The sequence below is a fragment of the Genypterus blacodes genome, unplaced genomic scaffold, assembly GCF_046128005.1.
Source record: "Genypterus blacodes isolate CSIRO-AG114 ecotype Tasmania unplaced genomic scaffold, CSIRO-AGI_Gbla_v1 ptg000015l_1, whole genome shotgun sequence".
NCBI classification, from domain to species: domain Eukaryota; kingdom Metazoa; phylum Chordata; class Actinopteri; order Ophidiiformes; family Ophidiidae; genus Genypterus; species Genypterus blacodes.
Genome location: NW_027466829.1, coordinates 7,187,732 through 7,207,755, shown reverse-complemented (window position 1 = coordinate 7,207,755; position 20,024 = coordinate 7,187,732). Strand labels below are relative to the sequence as shown.

Genomic DNA, 20,024 nt, shown 5'->3' with positions numbered 1-20,024 from the left:
TGTCAAAGATTATGATCTGGTTTAGGTCAACAACTTCAGTTTCCCATCAGAGAGAAACTCAAAGCTACAAAGTTACAAACGTTCACTCCTGTGCTCCTTCCTGTGTAGCTGCTGAGGTTAGGGTTAGGGTTAGGGTTAGGCAGCACACACACACACACACACACACACACACACACACACACACACACACACACACACACACACACACAGACACATACACACAGCTGTGCTCAGATGGGTTTTGAAAGGATTTTATAGCTCTGCAGTCCATATTACATGATTCCATTCCGGAGTACAATTATCTCTTTATACAACAGATAAATCATAAAATGCAATTCTGTCATACAAAAAAAGTCACTGAACACACATGTCATACAAAATGCAATAAATAGTACAAAAGAATAGCACCGAAAATCATTCACAGTCCACCTCAGTTAGGATATCAAACGGCCTCCCTGTGTGTCACCATGTGACCATGCTTCAGGAACCTGGACGGCTCTTCTTCTATGGTGACTTCAGAGGGTTTGTTCATCCAAACTGAGGATGAGGTGTTTTGCTGTTACAGCCGATCTTCTACCTGCAAGAGATACTGGGCCCAGATGTTGAAGGCCTGGCTGACACTGTTCATGGGGAAGGACACAAGAAAGAGCATTTAAGTGAAGAAACCAAGGAAGGAGGAAGAGTTGAGCACAGTTTTACATTTCTACAACGTCACTACCTCTGTGCAGCAGCAGATGTGTGTGTGTGCTTTGTCTCCTCCGCTCAGGTCCTCGGGGTGGGGAAGGTGCAGGAGCTGCTGCTTTGACTCACAGACACGCGCAGACCCCCACAGCTCTCATACTCTGGATCCTCCTGCTCCTCTTTGATTGCAATCCTCTTGGCATCCTCTGGAACCAACAAGAGCAAAGACAAGAAGGTCAGAATCATATTGTTATGGTTGTACAGCTTATAAACAGATGACCAAACTGTTGACCTTTAGCCAGCTGCAGGTCGAAGGAGTACTGCGTCTCTGTGATCTCACGGACAGGCGGCCGGCCTTTCATCTGGTCTCTGAGCTCCTTCAGCTTGATGTAGAAGTGCACCTTATCCTGTGCACGAGGGAACTGGGCACAGCGAGGGCTCGATGAGGGCATCAAGAAGCAAACCTGGAGGGAAGAGAACAGACTGAAGAGCTGGAACGTGATGGTTTAGCATGGATTATTCATGGTTTATGTTTCCCAGTAAGCCAGCTTGTGAGTGAGGCCAGCTAACAAACCGTTTCAGTTTCAGGGATCTTGTAGGGTTGTAAACCAAACTCCAGGTTCTTTGCCTTCACACCAAAGGTTTCTTTGCAGAAGATTTCATAAATACCTGTAGATACAAACATGTTAATGACGCTACTAAACCTCCAACAACTCAAGTGACTTTAGTTATTAACCGTTTAAACGTCTCCAGCAGAAACAAACAGCATTACATGAACTCACCTTTGCCATTGAAAGCTGCTATCAATGGCTTGTACTTCTTTAGCTTGTCGAGTAGCTGACGACCTCCTTCACGAATCTCCTTACTAAAACAAAACAGCATTTTAAACAAAACCTGAAGCCCAACACAACATTTCTACATTTTCCAATGATTCCTACTGTTTTATATCACAAAAGTTCATTTCAGATGTAAAGGTTCTTCTCTGCTCTTTCCTGCTGATTCCATGTCATGTTGGAAACTTTGGAATGTAAGCTTAGTCAGCTGTTCAGTCTAATTCTGAATAAGTGGACAGAAGCAGAGAGTAAACACGACTCAGACTGGGCTGCTTATTCACTTGGAGAGGTCTTTGCTCCCGGGTGTGGTCCTCTCCACCATGTTGGTGAAGCCGATGCCGTAGTTCTCCGGCAGACTGTGGTCATGCGTGTAGTTGAGCTGCTCGTCAGTCAGACCAGCAAGAAAGAGGCATTTCCCTGCACACAGAAGAGGAATCCGATTTAAAATGGCTTAAAACAACAACAACCTGTCAATACAGAACATCCATTAATAATCCTGCATTCCTATATTTTCCTCCTCTTGGCTCCATATTTGCCTTCACTTTCCCCATTTTGAATGAAATATTCAAACCCTAAACACCATTTTATTGCTTTTTCACCACATCAAATGAAAATCTGCAGATTCACTCTCATGCATTTGGGGTCTGTGGAAGTTTGGAGCTCTCTTCCTGGATTTGGGAGTTTGATTGAAGCTTGTGTAAGAAGCAGCAGGTCCAGTTAGACACGACTCATCACATACTCTCTACACATAGAATTGAAACTGAATTCCAACCTACAGAAATGGTTTCCTGGGTTTGGATAGTGGTGTCCTTTGAAGGCTGACAGGAGTCCTGGGTTGATTCCAATCTGAGGAAAAACATGAAGGCGTTGGCACAAAGATAAAAAAAGGGAATGAATTCTCACCAGGCTCCTGATAAATAACTCACTATCAAGATATCCAGGTTGTAGGTGATGACATCAGGCAGGGTCTTGGCCATAACCTCCTCAGCTGTGAGCCCATTGAAGCGGTTCAGCGCCCTCTTGGCCTTTTTGGCCGCCTCGATCTCATCGTCCTCCTGGTTCTCGCCCTCCTCTGAGTGCTGTTTGGGAGGCCGCCCCCTCTTCTTCTTCACCGGTGTGGTAACTACAAAGAGAGGAAGAATGTATCAGTTTGTGAAAGTGTCTGATACAGATGTGTGTTGTACTCGTGTTCCTCTCAGTACCTTGAGCTGGAGCAGCAGGCTGAGGATGGTGCTGAACACTCGGCACCTGGTGCTGCATTGTGCTTGGGTGGTGTTGATGGTGTAGGACGGACTGCTGCTGCTGCTCCCTGAAGCTCTGCTGGTAGGCCATCTCCTGCGGGTGCTGAGCTGAGGGGTAGTTTTGGTATGAAGAGAAGTCCTGGTGAAGAGGTAGTTCCTGATGGACGGACAGCTCCGTCATGACAGGCGGCTCTCTGGACCCTTCGGAGTACAGGCCCATGTTGTGATAGGGCATCACATGCTGAGCCTCGGGGTGCTGCTGGCTGGACTGGTACCTGGAAGAGAGAGGGAGCACCACAGAGAGGGAGTGAGAGAAACATACACAAGAGGGAGAAAAGGAATGCAGCGGGAGCAGGGATGCAGGGAGAGAAAAATAAGGCTTTGGTGTTCAATCGAGTACAGAAAGAAGCATGTGAAGGCGAAACACAGGACAGAATACAGCGTACATGCATGCACCCACATACACTGGACTGGATTCTCTTTACATCACATTCACTGTACAACATGTCTCTGTAAAGATTGAGTCTTTGGAACAACCGGAGCCCCAGCGGCTCCTTGGTCTCTGCTGGGAACTGAGTTGGACGCTCACTGTTTACAGCCAAAATGAAGATTTATTCAACACCAACTGTGTTACTGAATGAGGTAGAATAGACACAACAACAACAACGGATACAAAGACAACAAATGGAGAGCTGGATATTTTCCCCATCACCTGTTTAACAGTGAGAAATGAAGCTTTGTAGCAACTGATAATGTAGAAACTGCAGGTCAATGGACTAACTGGTCAGAGAGTCAACACGTCCACATAATAGCCTCATAATATTACAATAAATATAATGTGATTTGGTCATAATAATTCTATTCATTATCAAAGTGTTGCCATTTTTATTTCAATTCTGTTGTTATTATTCTGATCCATATGTGTTTATAAAGATGCTACTACTAACTACTTACACGATTACTGCATTTGACAAGTTACTGCATGATCCATTAGTAATCCGATTATCACTTGCACAAACCTGATCGTACAGCAGACACGTATGATGTGGGGTTTATTGATTTTGCTCCATTTCATGCATGATTGTGAAGACGTCGAGATGCTGCATCTCCGACACAAACTCACCACTGCTGAAAATAATCCGTAGGAACCGTCAGTGATGTAAACTGCTTTTCTTCCATCTTTACCGTTGATTTACTTTGAGAAATTAAAGTTTATTTAGTTGTTAAATGCATTGTTAGACATAGGAAGTAGGAGCTGTGTGAGCATAATGGACTCAGCCACAGGGAGATCTTTAAACATTTATAATCCTACAGCTGCTTTTGATGCCGAAAAATGCAGTTACACGAAAGAGACGCGACGGAACGTGAAAAAAGGAACATACCTGTCATACATTTTATTGTGTTGTTCTCAAATAGACAAACAGGAGGCCGAGAATCCACATAAAACAAAGACCATTTAAACAAGGACTTCAACGCTCAACGTTTTCCAGGTTACGTTGGTACTTGTCGCCCTCTACTGTTTGGAGGATGTACTACTCCGTCACGCTGAGTCAAACTATTCAATCAAATGTAATAGTTTTAATCTCATTGAACGCCAAATAAGCCTGATTCAAGTCTTTGAATAATTTTAAGACGCTTCTATTGAGATTTTATAGTTTTTAGACGATTGAAAGAAATACAAGATGTTAAATGTCCTGTTGTAAATGCTCCCGCAAGGGGGCGACAAGGCTCCATCGAGTAGGAAAATCAACCTGACGTGACACCAGAGAACAACATGGAGCCAAAGATGGTGTGTTTCCTTCACACGTCTCACTCCGCAGTGCGCCTCTGAGTGCACACTTCTGCTTCATCGACGGGACACTGAATTTATACTTTTCTCTTCTCAAACACTTAAAAGATTATGTTGCGATTATTAAGAATTGGAACCTTAAAATAATCGTGCTGCTAATCGCCTGTTTAATGTCTTTCTCAGAGCAATTTACGCTTTGTTGTTGTGTTCATGTAGTCGTTATTTTTTGTTGAAATAACTGAACTTCCCCCCCGCTGTTTTGCTGCAACTATATATTTGAAACTGTAGATCTTTTTTCTTGAAATATTTTGACTTTATTCAACTGTGGCTCCTCTGTGCTTAAATCGTCGTAAACTTCGAAAACATCTCGTCTTCCCCTGGACGTCATTGTCGGTTGCGGTGTCGCTGAGGAGCCGCAGAGTGACGCCTCTTCACCTTTAACCTCCCCGTGTTAGCTAAACAAAATGACCTGCCCGTCTGTATCAATGACAGACTGTCCACGCGTGTAAATAATGTGTTTGAGCTCCAGACTGGCATGAATTCATCTCCTGTCTCAGCTCTTTAACACAAGGGGAGTAAGCTGCTGTTGTTTACACTCACATAGACCTGTGGATGTTAGCTGAGGAGCTAAGAGAAGCTACGTTACAGCACAGTGAGTTTCTATAAACTCTAACTCTAACTAAACTCGTTAAATTGAATACAGATTTGATTGAATACAGGTCTGTGTTCTCACTATGCAGTCCTGGTGGTGAACTGATGTGAATGTAAGATGATAAAGGTTGGCTTAATTCTTTTATTAACCTTGTATAGCTAAATGTGAAGGATCTCTAACTGAGCAACAACAACAACCAACCATGGACTAACTCTTTTCTTAAACATGGACAATAACTTTTATTACTCAAATCTCAAGTCTGTGCTTTGTGTTGATCTGTTGACTTGTTCCTCCTCCTCTCTCGTGCAGGCTGAGTGAGAACAGATCAGGCTGTGGAGATGCCAGCTGGTGTGTCTTGGCCTCGGTACCTCAGATTCTTTGGGTCCAGTTTGCTGGCGATGTTTGCAGGAGCTCAGGCGGTCCATCAGTACTACCTGCCAGACCTGGTGGGGGCAAAATCTAACACTTTGATCTAATTGTGGATCCATTGATAGGGAGAATACTGCAATCATTCTGTTCATGTGTGGGGATCCTGCAGGATTAGTGACTGATCTGACTGTGTTTGTTGCGTCTCTCAGAGTATTCCCGAGATTCCACCCAAGCCCGGTGAGCTCCGGACAGAACTGATGGGGTATAAGGTCAGAGAGGAGGCTGTGAAAACGTTAGAGCAGCTGAAGGCTGAGCAGAGACCAGGATGATGTAGGATCATACCCCCATCCTGTCTGTGAAGGACACGACCAGGGACAACTGCTCTGTGCTGCAGCTCACCTGGGAGTCTCTTTTCAGGACAATTCATCATCAGCATCATCATTGACCCTCTGTCAGAAAACACTGGAGTGGAACACTGCTGCACTTAAGGATCTTATTTAAAACAAGAGGATTTCTTTAAACAATCACGCAAAATCAAAAAAGCCCAGAAATACAAGGAGCTTGTTCTAAAACCATTCAGTAGTTTGTTGATTTGATGTCTTTATCAATGTTGTTTCCCTTCAAGTGTATTGTTTGTATTACTTTGACCCTGTCTCCTTTTTGAAATAAAACATGTTCAAGTGAAATTTGATGAAATACTTTATTGCAAATGTACTTGATGCAGCAATGTTTACAACTTCAAACTCTAAGGCAAAGAGACTTCAGTGACAGAAGAGAGTATGTTTCATAACAGAATATAACCTTTATGTGTCTTTGAAATATATATATATCTATAATCTAAAATGTGTGATGTGCTTCGTGTGTGTCTCACTGGCTTTATTTTCATGTATTTATAAGGCAACATGCAGTTAAAGCTTCGCCGTCAAAATATCGCGCGAGTTCTCGAGAACTTTGCGTATCCAGGCAACCAACACAAACCGATGTAAAGTCCGTATTGTTTCCTCTTCCCCGTAAATGTGCCGCTCTTTGGGGTGAGTCTGCCGCATGCGACGACGCAAGGACACTAACCGTTCAATCTTTCATTACAAACAAGGAATATGTCAAACGTAAAGGATCTAACCGCAGTTTGTACTTACAACAGTGTCAGACTCCATAGAACACTCCATAGAAATACATCTCAATGACATCACCGGAACGAAAAAAGTCACCATATTTACGTCATGTTTACACGTTATTACAAGATCAGTTCCTTGTCTGTATGAATTACACGAACTCTTCTGAAGTGAACTTGTTTTCAGCGTCTTTGTTCCTGCTCGTGTCGTTTGTCTTCAGCTCCAGCAGATGGCGACACCGAGAGAGAAAGAAGCAGCGGATTACCTGCAGAGACACAGAGTGTTTGAGCTGATGGAGAACCTGACCAGTCTGCTCTTCTACCACAGACCAGGTGAGACTGGGTTACACTGAGCTGCGACGACGACAACGTGTGGGAAAAGCTACGTAGCGATGTAGAGGAACCCGGACAGTAATCAACGCTACTTTTCACTGTAAACCAGGAAAGAAAACAATGGAATCATGCAGTGTTTAACTCTGAATGACTGTTTATCAAATGATAATATGTTGTCAGTGTGTCTTTACCTACCTGAGGCTGTATGAATATGTCTTTATAATAATGTCATTCATTGTTGTTTTGGTTTATTCTGTATTCATTTAGAAAATCCAAAGGAGTTTCTGATTGAGCAGCTGGAAAAGTTGAAGGTTTCAAAGCAGAGTGGAGCTCAGGGGCCGAGTCTGTTCACCGAGTCCAACCTGGACACCATCTTCAGCATCCTGGACCCTGCTGATCAGAAATACATCACATTCGCCCAATACAAGCACGGTGAGCAGAGCGGCCTGAGGAAACATCCTGTGGAACCATAACTGTGTTACTCAGTCAGCCTCTTCTGTCCCACAGCACTGAGCACACTGGGCATCAAGGACATGAATGAATGTCCTGAAGGCGCCAATGAAGACAGGATATTCTGCGAGATGTTTAAAACAGAAGCGTAAGAGCGTAACACACTGAAAACAACATTCACACTGTTTAGTTTCACCACATGCAGACAAAAGTTTGATCTCATTGTTTTTGTTACAGGATGGCAGGCCTGAGGAGACATGCAGCCACATACGAACAACCTTAAAGACACACCTATGTTTGGGGAGTGGGACTGGAATTTATTTGTTTTTATGTTCAGCTGTGTTTTGTATTATGAGCACTGTTCCTCTTCAAATGTCTGAATGCATTTTGAGTTTGTCTCCTCATGTTAAGCTTCATTATATCCTGTATTTTAATAATCCATCTGGAAATGATGTTTGATTTGTGTCTGTAAGTCCATAAGAGGTCAAGCACCTGTGGGTTTATTGTAGCTGAAGTTTGAATTAAAATGGAATAAATACAAATGATTCAGTCTCATCACGTTTCACTTCAGTCAAATATTTAATTCCATCTGAGATAAAAAAAAAAAATCTACAAAACAATGCAACTTCACTCTCTCACAAATTCACGAAATTATTGAAAAAGTTTGTATGTTTTTGAATTTTAACGCTGTCACAGATTTATTAATGTCAGAGCCGAACGGGTTAAATTATGATAAATTGTTAAACTGCTATTCAGCTAAATTTTATTTGTGCTATTTTATTAAATCTTATTTTCAAATGATAATAGTGGCGTCAAATAGTTTCGTTGTTATTTTAAATTTAAACTTGATTTGATTTGTAAGCGTTGAGGCGTTGAACGCTCCTCAGCGGTGGGCGTGGTCAGGAAGTGACATGGCGGCGGTCTCCTTTTACGGAGCCTCCTCGCTTCGCTCCGGCTCCTGGTGAATCTCCTTCAGCTCTCCCTCCTCCGCGGCTTCTCGCTTCGTCTGATCGGGACTTTGCGCCTCGGAGCTCAGCATGGGCGCCGTCCATGCCCGGGTAAGAAGCGGACACACACTAGAGCGGTGTGTGACCTCTGAGTCCAGACAGCGCGCGCGCGCGTGTGTGTGTCTGCAGGAAAGGCCATGAGTGTGTGTGTGCGTGAGTGTGAGTGTGTGTGTACGGTGGGTCCAACAAAGCGCTGTCATCCCGCCGCATGTCCTCCCTTCCTCCCTTCCTCCCTCCCTTCCTCTTTGCTTTTCACTTAAACACGTCAGTATATAAACTTCTTCATTAAAGTTAAAGCTCACTTACACACTTCAGTTAAATCGCTTTATGATCAGATTTGCTCCGTCCGGGACATTCTGTTCGTACACTTGCAGTAGTTTGTTGTGTTTACACTCTGGTGTGTTTTGTGCTCCATATCTACGCGCTGTTACGTAACATGCGCGACATTGTTACAGTCTTTGCTATACGAGTGTAAACACAGCAGCTTCATGTGAGTGAGTTACTCTGCCGGTGTGTCATATTGGCTCCAACACATAAAGCAACAAGGACGAGCACAGATTGTTCGTCCTTGTTGTTGTTCTCTTTTACATGTTGATCTTATCAAACCTTTCACAAGCTGTTGATGACTTTGCTGCTTTAACGAAGCAGTTAAACCCACTGTAAACAGTTCAAACCCCCTTTAAACATTATCTTTCTAACTGACCAGAAGGTTTATTATTACACCATGACTCAATACTTCACACGTGTACACAGTGTGTTGAGTTTGTTGTGTCAGCATTCGTTTGTGTCGATTCATTAAAATTCATTCATAAATGCTTTAATTAGATTATAATCAACTCTACTGTCATTGCGTACATTGGTACATGTGACCACATTTGCTTATCGTGTTGTCTATGTAAAGCAGAAGCTGTATAGGTAAAGACGTGTTATGTTACATCCAGGCGTCTCAATATGCAGTTTGGAACAGTTTCCTTATTGGTGGAGCCTCAGTGCAGGACTGTTTCATCTCCATGGATCTGTTTCAACTCTGAAAATGTAAATTAAATCCAAAAACAAAGCACCTGTGATCTCTTTTCTCCTTCTTTTTGCCTTCTGTGCTGCATTGCAGAGCCTGGACCCTCTGCCCATGAAGGGGCCGGAGCTGGGGGTTCAAGCTGACGACATCGACCCTGCAGAATATGAGGCAGATCCAAAGCAAGAAGTTCTAGAAAACAAAGATGTAAGATTTGGGTTGTTGATCATTGTAAATACTCAAGACTTTGGCAGATCTTTCCCCCTTCTAAAGGAAGAATCACATTCCAATCATGTTTACTTGTCATCTACTGCCATAAATGAAGTGTCATGTAGCCGAGTGTGTCTGGTTCATCATGATTCATAACTCTGCTCTGTTGTTCAGGTTGTAGTTCAGCGAGTCCACATAGACGGGCTTGGGAGAACCGAGGACGATCTGCTGACTTATGAGATCAAAGAGGTTTTTCGGGCAAAGAATTTAATAGATGTAAGTGTGTGTGTCAGTGCAGACAAACGCATCCCTGCTGGTCTTTAAGTGTGTATCTATGAACCGGCTCTTTGTTTGGTTTCAGGTCATGAAGAAGTCCCATGAAGCCCGACAGAAGCTGCTCCGGCTCGGCATCTTCAGGAAAGTTGACGTTGTTATCGACACTTCACAAGGTAAAGAGGAACACAGCATGGTCTTCATCTTCATCCTTCATGTGACCTGATGTGTAATAGAACAGGAATATGTTCTGTGCTGGAGCATGAAGTCAGTCTGATCAGCTTTGACGTCATGATTCTCTCTGGTGTTGTGAAGGTGACGGAGCTCTTCCTAACGGCCTGGACGTGACCTTTGAGGTCGCTGAGCTGAGACGGATGACGGGCAGCTACAACACCATGGTCGGGAACAATGAAGGAAGTATGGTGAGCGCTGCCACACATGATGACATCACCGGCTCTCTGATAGGGCACGATGTTGTGGCCGATGCCAGTCCCTGTGTGTCACCATAGTAACATAGCCCTGGGGTCATCTGTAGGCCTCTCACTGCAGGCTCCATGTTGTCAGAACCCTGAGCAGCTCTTCCTCTTTTTAGGTCCTGGGCCTGAAGTTTCCAAACGTGTTGGGTCGGGCAGAGAAGGCGACCTTCCAGTTCTCCTACGGCACCAAAGAGACGTCGTATGGCTTCTCCTTCTTCAAACCCCAGCCAGGACATTTTGAACGCAGGTAAGTCACTGACCCTTACATAAACATCTTAAAGCTTTATGTACTGTTTTATAAAGTCATATTTTGAATTTTAAAGAAGTGATTGCAGCAGACGTTTTGACTTTTTCTGCTTTCACTTGCAGCGTCTCAGTCAATGCATACAAAGTAACAGGCCAGTTTCCATGGAGTTCACTGAGGGAGACTGACCGAGGCGTCTCCACAGAGCTGAGTGTAAATACCTTCTATCTTTCTATTGATTTATGATATCTCTTTGTCCTGATGATTAACCCAGTTACTAGTTTGCCCTCATTATTCCTCTCATGAGCTGAGTGGAGTAACTCATCTGTTCTGACACCACATTGTTTGGAATGTTGGGCAAGAGTTTTGGCTCATTTCCATCCAATAATCATCCAGAGTGACTCGGCGACTCAGAGGCAGACAGACTCTCTGTCAGCTTGAGGACCAGATGAGATCCTGGAGCTGCAGACATCAGGGTTTCTCTTTGTGCTGCAGTTTATTTAACATACTTGTTCTTCTTGTCCACTCATAGTTTCCAATATGGAAGACCAGCCAAACCCTGAAGTGGGAGGGAGTGTGGAGGGAGCTGGGCTGTCTGGCTCGCACCGCCTCTTTTGCTGTCAGGCAGGAGAGTGGCCACTCCCTCAAATCCTCACTTTCGGTATTTCCCTTCTTTTTCTTTACAGTGGAACTTTGAATATGGATTCTGAATTACATACAGATATGAATGACCATCACAATGATCTATCTTCCCCCAGCATGCAATGGTGATCGACACCAGAACCTCCTCCATCCTTCCAAAGAAAGGTGGCCTGTTGAAGATCCATCAGGTTTGTTGTTGAGTTTTCTCAAATCCTTTGACACACACTGTGAGTTCCACTGTGCAGCAGGTTGATGTCCTGTGTGTTGCGGTGTGTGTGTGTGTGTGTGCAGGAGCTCGCTGGTTACACTGGGGGAGATGCCAGTTTCCTGAAGGAGGACTTTGAGATCCAGCTGAACAGAACTCTCTTCTGGGACTCGGTGAGATTCTGTATTTTATATTATAGCTGTTTGGGTCAGGATTTCATCTGAAGATACAAATGCACTTTAAAGCGCTTAATCAATTTAGTTAGTTTGTAGATTCAGTTCATCTTGGTCTCTGTTGTCTCTCAGATCCTCTCTGCATCGTTGTGGGGCGGCTTGCTTCTGCCTATTGGAGACAAGCCAACCAGCATTGCGGACAGGTACAGAAATCCAACGCACCTTTTGTCTGCCATGATGCTCAGTCACAGTAACTGGATCGTCCTCATGGTGTTGCCTGGTAATCTGTTCATACATGTAAACTGTAGCCACGGTGAAGTGAAGGCTTCTCTCTGAACCTCAAACACCTCTACAATCAACAGAGCTGAGGAGATGAACTGTGTGTTTGGGCCAACAGAGGGGGCTGCTTGCTCTTAACAGCTTCACGTCCTGTTATCAGAGAGTTTTCCCATTGAACACTCATTCAGAATGAGCAATGACACAAATATGAGCACAAATATGAGCCGATATCTCTATTTTATTAAATTACAGAAATCTTGTCACCAAAGTGCAGAATATTGGAAAAGCTGCACCACAAACTACTGCAGTCAACATACACAAGCATTATTATTCGATGTATGTCACATATTGTGTCTCACTGTGTGTTCTGTGTGTCTAGGTTCTATCTAGGCGGCCCCACCAGTATCCGAGGGTTCAGCATGTACAGTATGGGTCCACAGAGCGAAGGTGAGATATTGGCTGAGTTGCTTGGAAACCAGACTGAAGTTTAGATGAGACTCTCTAAATGGGGGATCAGTGAATTGAAACGTGTGCTGGCCTATCTGGTGTGGCAGGTGACTACCTGGGAGGGGAGGCTTACTGGGCCGGAGGCCTTCACGCCTACACCCCTCTACCCTTCAGACCGGCCAGGGGGGGCTTTGGAGACCTCTTCAGGATGCACTTCTTCCTCAACGCTGGGAACCTTTGTAACCTCAACTATGGTAAGAAACTGAACGAACTTAGGTTGAAACTCTGAAGTAGTTTAAAGCAGAGGGTTTGATGCTTCAAGGGTTAGGGTTCCATTCTTTCAATTTATTGAATTCTACTGATACCCCCTTACAATCTAACCTTATCAGGATTTGGGCTCCTAAAAGGCTGGATCAGAGGTCAAAGTTTCATTGTTTCTTTCCCTGCTTGATGTTAAACCCTTGCTTCTTCTCAGGTGAGGGCCCACAGGCTCATTTGAAGAAACTGGCAGAGAGCATTCGCTGGTCGTACGGCGCTGGCATCCTGCTCCGTTTGGGGAACATTGCCAGGCTAGAGCTCAATTACTGCATTCCCATGGGGGTCCAGAGTGGAGACAGGTAAAGCTTGTCAGGTTCAAAAATAACTCTCACCTGTTGTTTACACTCTTGAGACACTCGCAGCTTTGGTGTGTTGTCCTCCATGCATAGAGGCCCGGCTGCCTCTTTAGGGTGCTAACACAGAACACTTCCTGTGGTTAGCAGAGTTCTTCTTGGAAAGCCACATTCTTTCTTAACAAACTAAGGCTTTATCAGAGCAGCCATGAAGCTTCATCCACACACATTAGAGTCTTCATGCATTCTTTCACGAAGCTCCAGTTTGAGCCGGAGCTCTCAGCCTCAGCTGGACGGTGCCGCTCCTCCTCTTGTTTTGCTTCCTCATTTTCATATTAACTGGTTTCTCTTCTCTTCTCTTCTCTTCTCTTCTCTTCTCTTCTCCTCTCCTCTCAGGATTTGTGATGGCGTCCAGTTCGGAGCAGGAATCCGATTCCTGTGATGACACATTTCCACGGATACGGAGCTTCTTCCTTTTCAAAAGTTGTGTTTGACAACGCTGGCACTTATTAGAAGAGGGACTCCCCTGTACAGTGTTGTTGTTGTGATTTGTGACGGCTACCCAAGTATTGTAGTTTGCCGCTGATTTGTGAACATGTAGAACAAAGCTAAGCTACGGGTGCTACAGTCAGACTCAGTGGACTCAGTCTGTCCATTCTGTCCTAATGAGTCCAATGTTAATGTGGTCTGGGCCGTGGTGTCCATGAATAAATGATCTACCCTCCATTTTGTCTATTTGTTTGTATAAAGGTGCCCCGTGTTGTGTACATGTCACTCAATCCGTGTTTCTAATGGCAACAGTTCCCCAGTAACTCAAACAAGCATTGTGTGTGTGTGTGTGTGTGTGTGTGTGTGTGTGTGTGTGTGTGTGTGTGTGTGTGTGTACAAGCATGCAGTGACACTGCGCAGTGTTCCCGCGCACGCAGCGTCACGTGAGTCGAACCCTGCTATCAACGCCACTCGCGGCTTGTGCGCATGCGTCAGAGAAGCAATTGTTCCGTAGCATTTGTAGCACGCAGGCTAAGACGTTGCGGGAAACGGGCACTGGGGGGGATTTCATTCACGGATTTCTACGAGTTTCAGCCGCCGGTTCCTTTAACGCACTCCGCGTTTCTCAAACGTACAGTAGTCGCTTTAGTTGGCGCTTCCTTGAAAGGGACGAGAGCGACCCGAGCGGGACTTTGTGCGATTAAACCGGCGGTCTTCTTTCCGTGGCAGGCTGATGGCGGTCTCTATCGAGGATCTGTACCGCAGCTACGGGGTCCTTGCTGACGCCAAGGATGACCTCAGCCAGGTACGTGATCACTCCACTGCGGTCCAAAAACCTGACCCGACCCGAGCGCGTGAAGCCAAACGCAGCCTGAGCTCCCGCAGCTCCCGGTAACTTCGCCGCCTTACGTAACCGCGCTCGGTGCTATGCTAAGCTAGGCTAACTCAGGCAGCTAGCTAGCTCCCCGGTGACCGAGCTGATACTGTGGTCACCGCGTCCCCCGTCAGATCCGCCGGCCGCAGCATGGCTCACATGGCCCCAGTTCAGGCTTATTAACCCCAAAAGTTCCTGGAATTAGTTTACTGTTTGGGACGATATGTTACATTGCGTCATGATATCTGCTTACACGGTTTAAGCGCGTGGAGAGTTTCACGTAATTTCTGCTGGTTTGCGATTTATCTTCACTTTGTTGTGTGTTTGTTTTCGGGCGGTGCAGCGTCAGATCAGGTTACAGCTGAGTGCACCTGTTAGTTCTACTGTGACTAAAGTAATCAACCAGCACGTTAGAACTTCACACACACGTCCAGAAGAAGCCAAGCTGGATGTAATGAAGCCCTCTGCTTCAACAGGAAGCTGTTCCTTCATATCCACTAATAGATCCTCTCTGTTTCCTGCAGCACAAAGATGCCTACCAGGTGATCCTGGACGGGGTAAAGGGCGGCGCCAAGGAGAAACGTCTGGCCGCTCAGTTCATCCCCAAGTTCTTCAGCAGCTTCCCTGAGCTGGCAGATGCAGCTATCAATGCCCAGCTGGACCTGTGTGAGGATGAAGATGTGTCGGTGAGTACCTGGGGTCAGGGGGGTCACAGGTAGACACGGGTCACAGGTGGACTCTGCTGGAGGTGCAGTGGACCGGTGTGACCTCTGTTTACCTTCATGTGGTTTACTTGAGTCAAGCTCATTTCTATAATCAATCCCGTCTTTACTCACCTCTCTGTCCGTGTGCGTCTCTTTGTTCAGATCCGGCGGCAGGCCATCAAGGAGCTCCCACGGTTTGCCACTGGAGAGAATATACTCCGAGTGGCAGACATCCTCACCCAGCTCCTCCAGACAGGTACTGGGACCTCCTCTGATCCACCCCAGGAGGCTTTTATCTCAGATTTGTTGATTTTAAATGAATGAATTTCTTTGTGCTTTCAGATGACAGTGCAGAATTCAACCAAGTGAACACCGCCCTCGTCTCCATCTTCAAGATCGATGCCAAGGGTAAGCGTAGCATCTCGTCCCCCCCACAGCCTAACTCCGGTCTCGTGTAGTGGCCTCCCCTGTAACACATCTCCCGTCCTCCAGGCACCCTCGGGGGCCTCTTCTCTCAGATCCTGCAGGGAGAGGACATCGTGAGGGAGAGGGCCATCAAGTTCCTGTCTGCCAAGCTGAAGACCCTTTCAGAGGACGTCATGACCAAGGAGGTGGAGGACTACGTCTTTGTAGAGGCCAAGAAGGTGAGCTCACAGTTTAGACTCGGTTATCACATCCTTTCCTCTCTGATTGTTGTAAATCCAGTCAGACTAACAGCTGGTTGTGTTTGTGCTCCTTCCTCCTCCTCAGGTGCTGGAGGATGTGACGGGTGAAGAGTTTGTCCTGCTGATGCGGGTGGTGTCGGGCCTGCGGGTGCTGCAGACGGTGAACGGGCGGCAGCAGCTGGTGGAGCTGGTGGTGGAGCAGGCCCTCCTGGAGCAGGCCCTCAACCCGGCAGACCCCGACATCGTGGACCGCCTGCTGCAGTGCACACGGCAGGCGCTGCCCCTCTTCTCCGTGAGTGGAACAGAGCACGGAGGCGTTTAGAGTCCAGACCAGGAGAGCGTCTTTGTAAAGTCACGCTCTTTTACTCTCTCCTTCTAGAAAAATGTCCATTCCACGCGTTTTGTCACGTACTTCTGTGAACACGTCCTGCCCAACCTCAGCACCCTGACGAGTCCTGTGGCCGAGCTGGACATCCAGCTGGAGGTGAGTGTGTCTCCGTCACACACATGTAGACCTTATCTGGTCGTAGGAAGGAAATCCCAACTCGGCAACTTGAGTGTTAGACTGCCAGTGAGTGTGTGAGGTCGTTACTCTGAGTGTGTGACATTTGGTGAGTTGTAGTTGTAAACAAAGTCGGCGTAGCAACCACCTGTCGTTAGTCTGCAGCACGTAACACTGTCTCATTATCACTGCTCACTGTGTGTGTGTGTGTGTGTGTGTGTGTGTGTAGGTGCTGAAGCTGCTGGCTGAGATGAGTCCGTTCTGTGGCGATATGGAGAAGCTGGAGGCCAACGTCCACATGCTGTTCACCAAGCTGGTGGTAAGAACAGAGCTGCTGCTGCTGAACACTTCCTGTCTGGAGCCTTCAGTCTGGCTCCTCTATGGTTCATTCATACTCGGCTTCTATAGTTTAGGTGCTTGAGTTTGGATCACATCTTTAAGACTGGAGGCCTCATACTGAAACAAAGTGTCTGAAGCTTATCTACCATGATTCAGAGTGTGTATTGTGTCGTGGTCGTCCTGTCCCAGTGTCAGTCATCATGAAGCCTCTCTGTGTCTGAACAAAGTCATCTCCAGACGCTGACCTTCTGTTGTGTGTGTGTGTGTGTGTGTGTGTAGGAGTTCATGCCTCTGCCCCCAGACGAGGCGGAGAACGGTGAGAACTCTGCCAGCGAGGAGCCCAAGCTGCAGTTCAGCTACGTGGAGTGTCTCCTCTTCAGCTTCCACCAGCTGGGCAAGAAGCTGCCAGACTTCCTGCTGGACAAGGTCGACGCCGAGTGCCTCAAAGACTTCAAGATCAGGTCAGACCCGAGCTCCAGACCTCAGCAGCTCAGGACCTCCTTCATCTGAACGTGCTTTGTACTGAGTGACTGTGTGTTCCTACAGGCTACAGTATTTTGCCAGAGGCCTGCAAGTTTACATCCGACAGCTGCGAGTCGCACTGCAGGGCAAGACTGGCGACGCCCTGAAGACAGACGAGGTAACGGCTCCATCCTGATGGATCCACTGTGACGGGAACCCATCTCAACATGTTCGGTTCTGATGTGAAGTCTCTAAAAGTTTAATTTATATTGTGTGTGTGTGTGTTTTTAGAACAAGATCAAAGTGGTCGCCCTCAAGATCACGAACAACATCAACGTCCTCATCAAGGTGAGCAGAGCAGGGGGAGACGCTGACCTCTGACCTGTAGATCTCCTCTAACACATTTCTTATTGTTTCCCTTCCAGGACCTTTTCCACAACCCCCCGTCCTTCAAGAGCACAGTCACTCTGTCCTGGAAACCCGTCCAGAGGGCCGAGGCAGTCGCGTAAGTCACACACCCGTCAGGTTGTTGATGTGAAGGTGTCTCAGGTTGGTTCCTCTTCATCATCATCCTCATCTTCTGCTTCCTTCGCCCTGCGTTTAGACTCAAGCGCCCGTCGGGGGAGGAGCAGGGCACCGGCGGCGGCGCCGTCCCAAAGAAACAAGTCTCCCCACTGCCGCGGCGGGACGCCAGGCAGATCTACAACCCGCCCAGCGGCAAGTACAGCGCCTCCATCGGCAACTTTACCCACGGTGAGCGGCGCCCCCTTGTGTCCATTCTAAACAAACCCGTCTGCCCCCTCGCACGCTGACCCCAGTATGTGTGTGTGTTTACTTTGTGATTGCAGAGCAGCGCGGCGGCTTCAGAGGCGGTCGGGGGCGGGGCTTCGGGACCAGAGGCAACAGGAGCCGAGGCCGATTCTACTGAGCGCCACACAAATATACTGTACATATATTTAGGCTCATCGAACTGAATCAAGTCAGATCCCCCCCACTCTTCCTTTTTTAACTGGTCTCTTTCTCACACACACACACACACACACACACACACACACACACACACACACACACACACACACACACACACACACACACACACACACACACACACACACACACACACACACACAGGTCCACTGTTTCCTCCTCTCTTCACCTGGAGGCCTGTCGAGGAGGTTTGTCCTTCGGTCTTCAGAATCTTAGCCGGTGGACTCAGACTTTTTGTCCTGAACCTCCATTTCACCTTGCCCGCCCGCCCGCCCTCCCTCCCTCTCTCCCTGCCCTCACCTCCCCCTCTTGGCCAAGGCAATAGAGTTAAAGTCCAACGCTCTGTCCTCCGTTCTTCTTCATTTTTAAAAAAAACAAAACGATATTCTGTGTATTTTTGTGAAACTAAAGACTGCCAAGTTGTGATATTTTTTCAGATTGTTGTAGGAAAAGAAAAGGATCCTGGTGTTATGATCATGTTTGTGAATGCATCCTTTCTACCTTTTTATTTAATCTTTTCTTTTTTTAGAGCTTCAGTTGGTTTGGCTGATTATTGCAACTTTGTATGATTTAGTGACGTCTCATTGGGTTTTTATCATAAACTTGTACGAAGTGTCACCTTTGTGTTTGGGTTTGTTCACGTGAGCGTCGAGCTGCAGTCTGAAGGAGGAAAGGCTCCAGTTTTACAGTTTGTTACCTTGGCTGGCCGTTTGAGGGACGACACTTTGAGTCACTTAGAGCTTCACAGCCTGTGGGGACATCAGCACACACACACACACACACACACACACACACACACACACACACACACACACACACACACACACACACACACACACACACACACACACACACACACACACACACACACACACACACACACACACACACACACACACACACACACACACACACACAACATGACACCTGTGCAGTGATGAGTGACATTTCTCCGAGGGCATGGAGTGTCCAGTGGCTGAGCTCTTCTTCTTCGTGTATCTTCCTCACTTAATCAGTATTTAAACGTGACTGGTGAGTTTGCCTCCTGTCTGAGTCTGCAGCCTCTGACTCTATGCATGTTTCCATACTGGAGAGTCTTTCCCAGTTTTCTTTGTATTCCTGGGGCTCGTCTCTTTTTCAATCTAACTGTCTGATGTTGTTCCAGTAGTTTTGCATTAAAACGACATTATTTGACAAATGATTAAACATATTAAACTTCAGTGAAGTCTGTTAACTTCAACTCAAACTGGAGACAACGGCACAGCAGCCAGCAGTGTGAAGAAAGAGGAGTCGGCCATCACTTTCCACGGCTTTGATGAAGGAAAAGGTTTGGAAGAAAGTGAATCTGCGTTCCCATCATCTCCCTTTGTCCAATCATAATCTAACATCGCTAATGAGCTTCATTCCACTGCCCAAAGTCTTTCCTAGATCTTTCCTACCTCCTTCCATCCCTCTCACACTCGCTCCTCTCCTGTTTCCTCTCTTACTTCCTGTCTTGTCTCTGTGCCAGAGCAGAGTGAGTAGAGGGTAATTTGAGTCCAGGGTCTGTGGCCTCTACATTTAGAACACACACCATCCGGCTGTGCCTCCCCAGCTGTCGGCGCGTCTCCATATAACCTGTGCATCCTGCTCAGTCCACCACCTGTGTGTGTGTGTGTGTGCGTGCGTGCGTGTGTGCGCGCCAGCATGTTAACACATTTGGGGGCAGTTTGTGTGTTTTGCTTTAAATTAGAAAAAGAGTGGATCAGACACTGAATAATGGAAGAGGCTGTAAATGAGTGCTGCCATGTTTAGAACACACACTTTATTTAACACACACACACACACATTGGTGGAGTCACACAAGGTATTTCCCACACACTTGAGGTTGTATACTTGTCAGCACCTCTCAGTGACTCCATGTATTCTCTAACATCTGAAGTCCAACCAAACCTCCACCTCCCTGCTTCACTTCCCTCAGCTCT

The 20,024-nt window shown here is 46.5% G+C and overlaps 5 protein-coding genes across 8 annotated transcripts; 4 read left to right on the top strand and 1 right to left on the bottom strand.

The window, feature by feature from the left end:
* Positions 1–217: 217 nt before the first annotated feature.
* tdg.2 (thymine DNA glycosylase, tandem duplicate 2) lies at positions 218–4,239 on the bottom strand. Of its 4 annotated transcripts, none has more exons than XM_076171460.1 (11): positions 4,138–4,239; positions 3,879–3,950; positions 2,717–3,030; positions 2,441–2,637; positions 2,291–2,360; positions 1,796–1,931; positions 1,464–1,546; positions 1,256–1,350; positions 974–1,145; positions 719–887; positions 218–620 (listed from the first exon to the last, which is right to left on the bottom strand). In XM_076171460.1, the coding sequence occupies exons 1-10, from the start codon at positions 4,146–4,148 to the stop codon at positions 763–765; spliced, it is 1,275 nt and encodes a 424-aa protein (XP_076027575.1). In that variant the 5' UTR covers positions 4,149–4,239; the 3' UTR covers positions 218–620; positions 719–762. The 4 variants fall into 4 exon arrangements, with proteins under 4 accessions (XP_076027575.1, XP_076027584.1, XP_076027593.1 ...); XM_076171469.1 differs by having other exon boundaries at positions 219–620; positions 4,147–4,230; XM_076171478.1 differs by lacking the exon at positions 3,879–3,950 and having other exon boundaries at positions 219–620.
* A 738-nt stretch (positions 4,240–4,977) lies between these two features.
* uqcc6 (ubiquinol-cytochrome c reductase complex assembly factor 6) lies at positions 4,978–6,054 on the top strand. The gene is made up of 3 exons (XM_076139193.1): positions 4,978–5,196; positions 5,506–5,642; positions 5,775–6,054. The coding sequence occupies exons 2-3, from the start codon at positions 5,535–5,537 to the stop codon at positions 5,892–5,894; spliced, it is 228 nt and encodes a 75-aa protein (XP_075995308.1). The 5' UTR covers positions 4,978–5,196; positions 5,506–5,534; the 3' UTR covers positions 5,895–6,054.
* An 852-nt stretch (positions 6,055–6,906) lies between these two features.
* efcab10 (EF-hand calcium binding domain 10) lies at positions 6,907–7,611 on the top strand. The gene is made up of 3 exons (XM_076138048.1): positions 6,907–7,009; positions 7,277–7,441; positions 7,517–7,611. The coding sequence occupies exons 1-3, from the start codon at positions 6,907–6,909 to the stop codon at positions 7,609–7,611; spliced, it is 363 nt and encodes a 120-aa protein (XP_075994163.1).
* Positions 7,612–8,348: 737 nt separating this feature from the next.
* samm50 (SAMM50 sorting and assembly machinery component) lies at positions 8,349–13,764 on the top strand. The gene is made up of 15 exons (XM_076139181.1): positions 8,349–8,517; positions 9,575–9,685; positions 9,863–9,964; positions 10,050–10,137; positions 10,277–10,383; positions 10,554–10,684; positions 10,807–10,894; positions 11,214–11,342; positions 11,440–11,511; positions 11,615–11,701; positions 11,834–11,904; positions 12,360–12,427; positions 12,535–12,681; positions 12,903–13,044; positions 13,435–13,764. The coding sequence occupies exons 1-15, from the start codon at positions 8,497–8,499 to the stop codon at positions 13,478–13,480; spliced, it is 1,410 nt and encodes a 469-aa protein (XP_075995296.1). The 5' UTR covers positions 8,349–8,496; the 3' UTR covers positions 13,481–13,764.
* Positions 13,765–14,017: 253 nt separating this feature from the next.
* Positions 14,018–18,979, top strand: api5 (apoptosis inhibitor 5). Its single transcript, XM_076140066.1, has 14 exons — positions 14,018–14,332; positions 14,926–15,087; positions 15,268–15,361; positions 15,448–15,513; positions 15,598–15,749; positions 15,856–16,062; positions 16,150–16,254; positions 16,502–16,591; positions 16,891–17,072; positions 17,158–17,251; positions 17,365–17,421; positions 17,499–17,578; positions 17,678–17,826; positions 17,922–18,979. Exons 1-14 carry the CDS (start codon positions 14,261–14,263, stop codon positions 17,999–18,001), a joined length of 1,590 nt encoding a protein of 529 aa, XP_075996181.1. The 5' UTR covers positions 14,018–14,260; the 3' UTR covers positions 18,002–18,979.
* Positions 18,980–20,024: the final 1,045 nt, after the last annotated feature.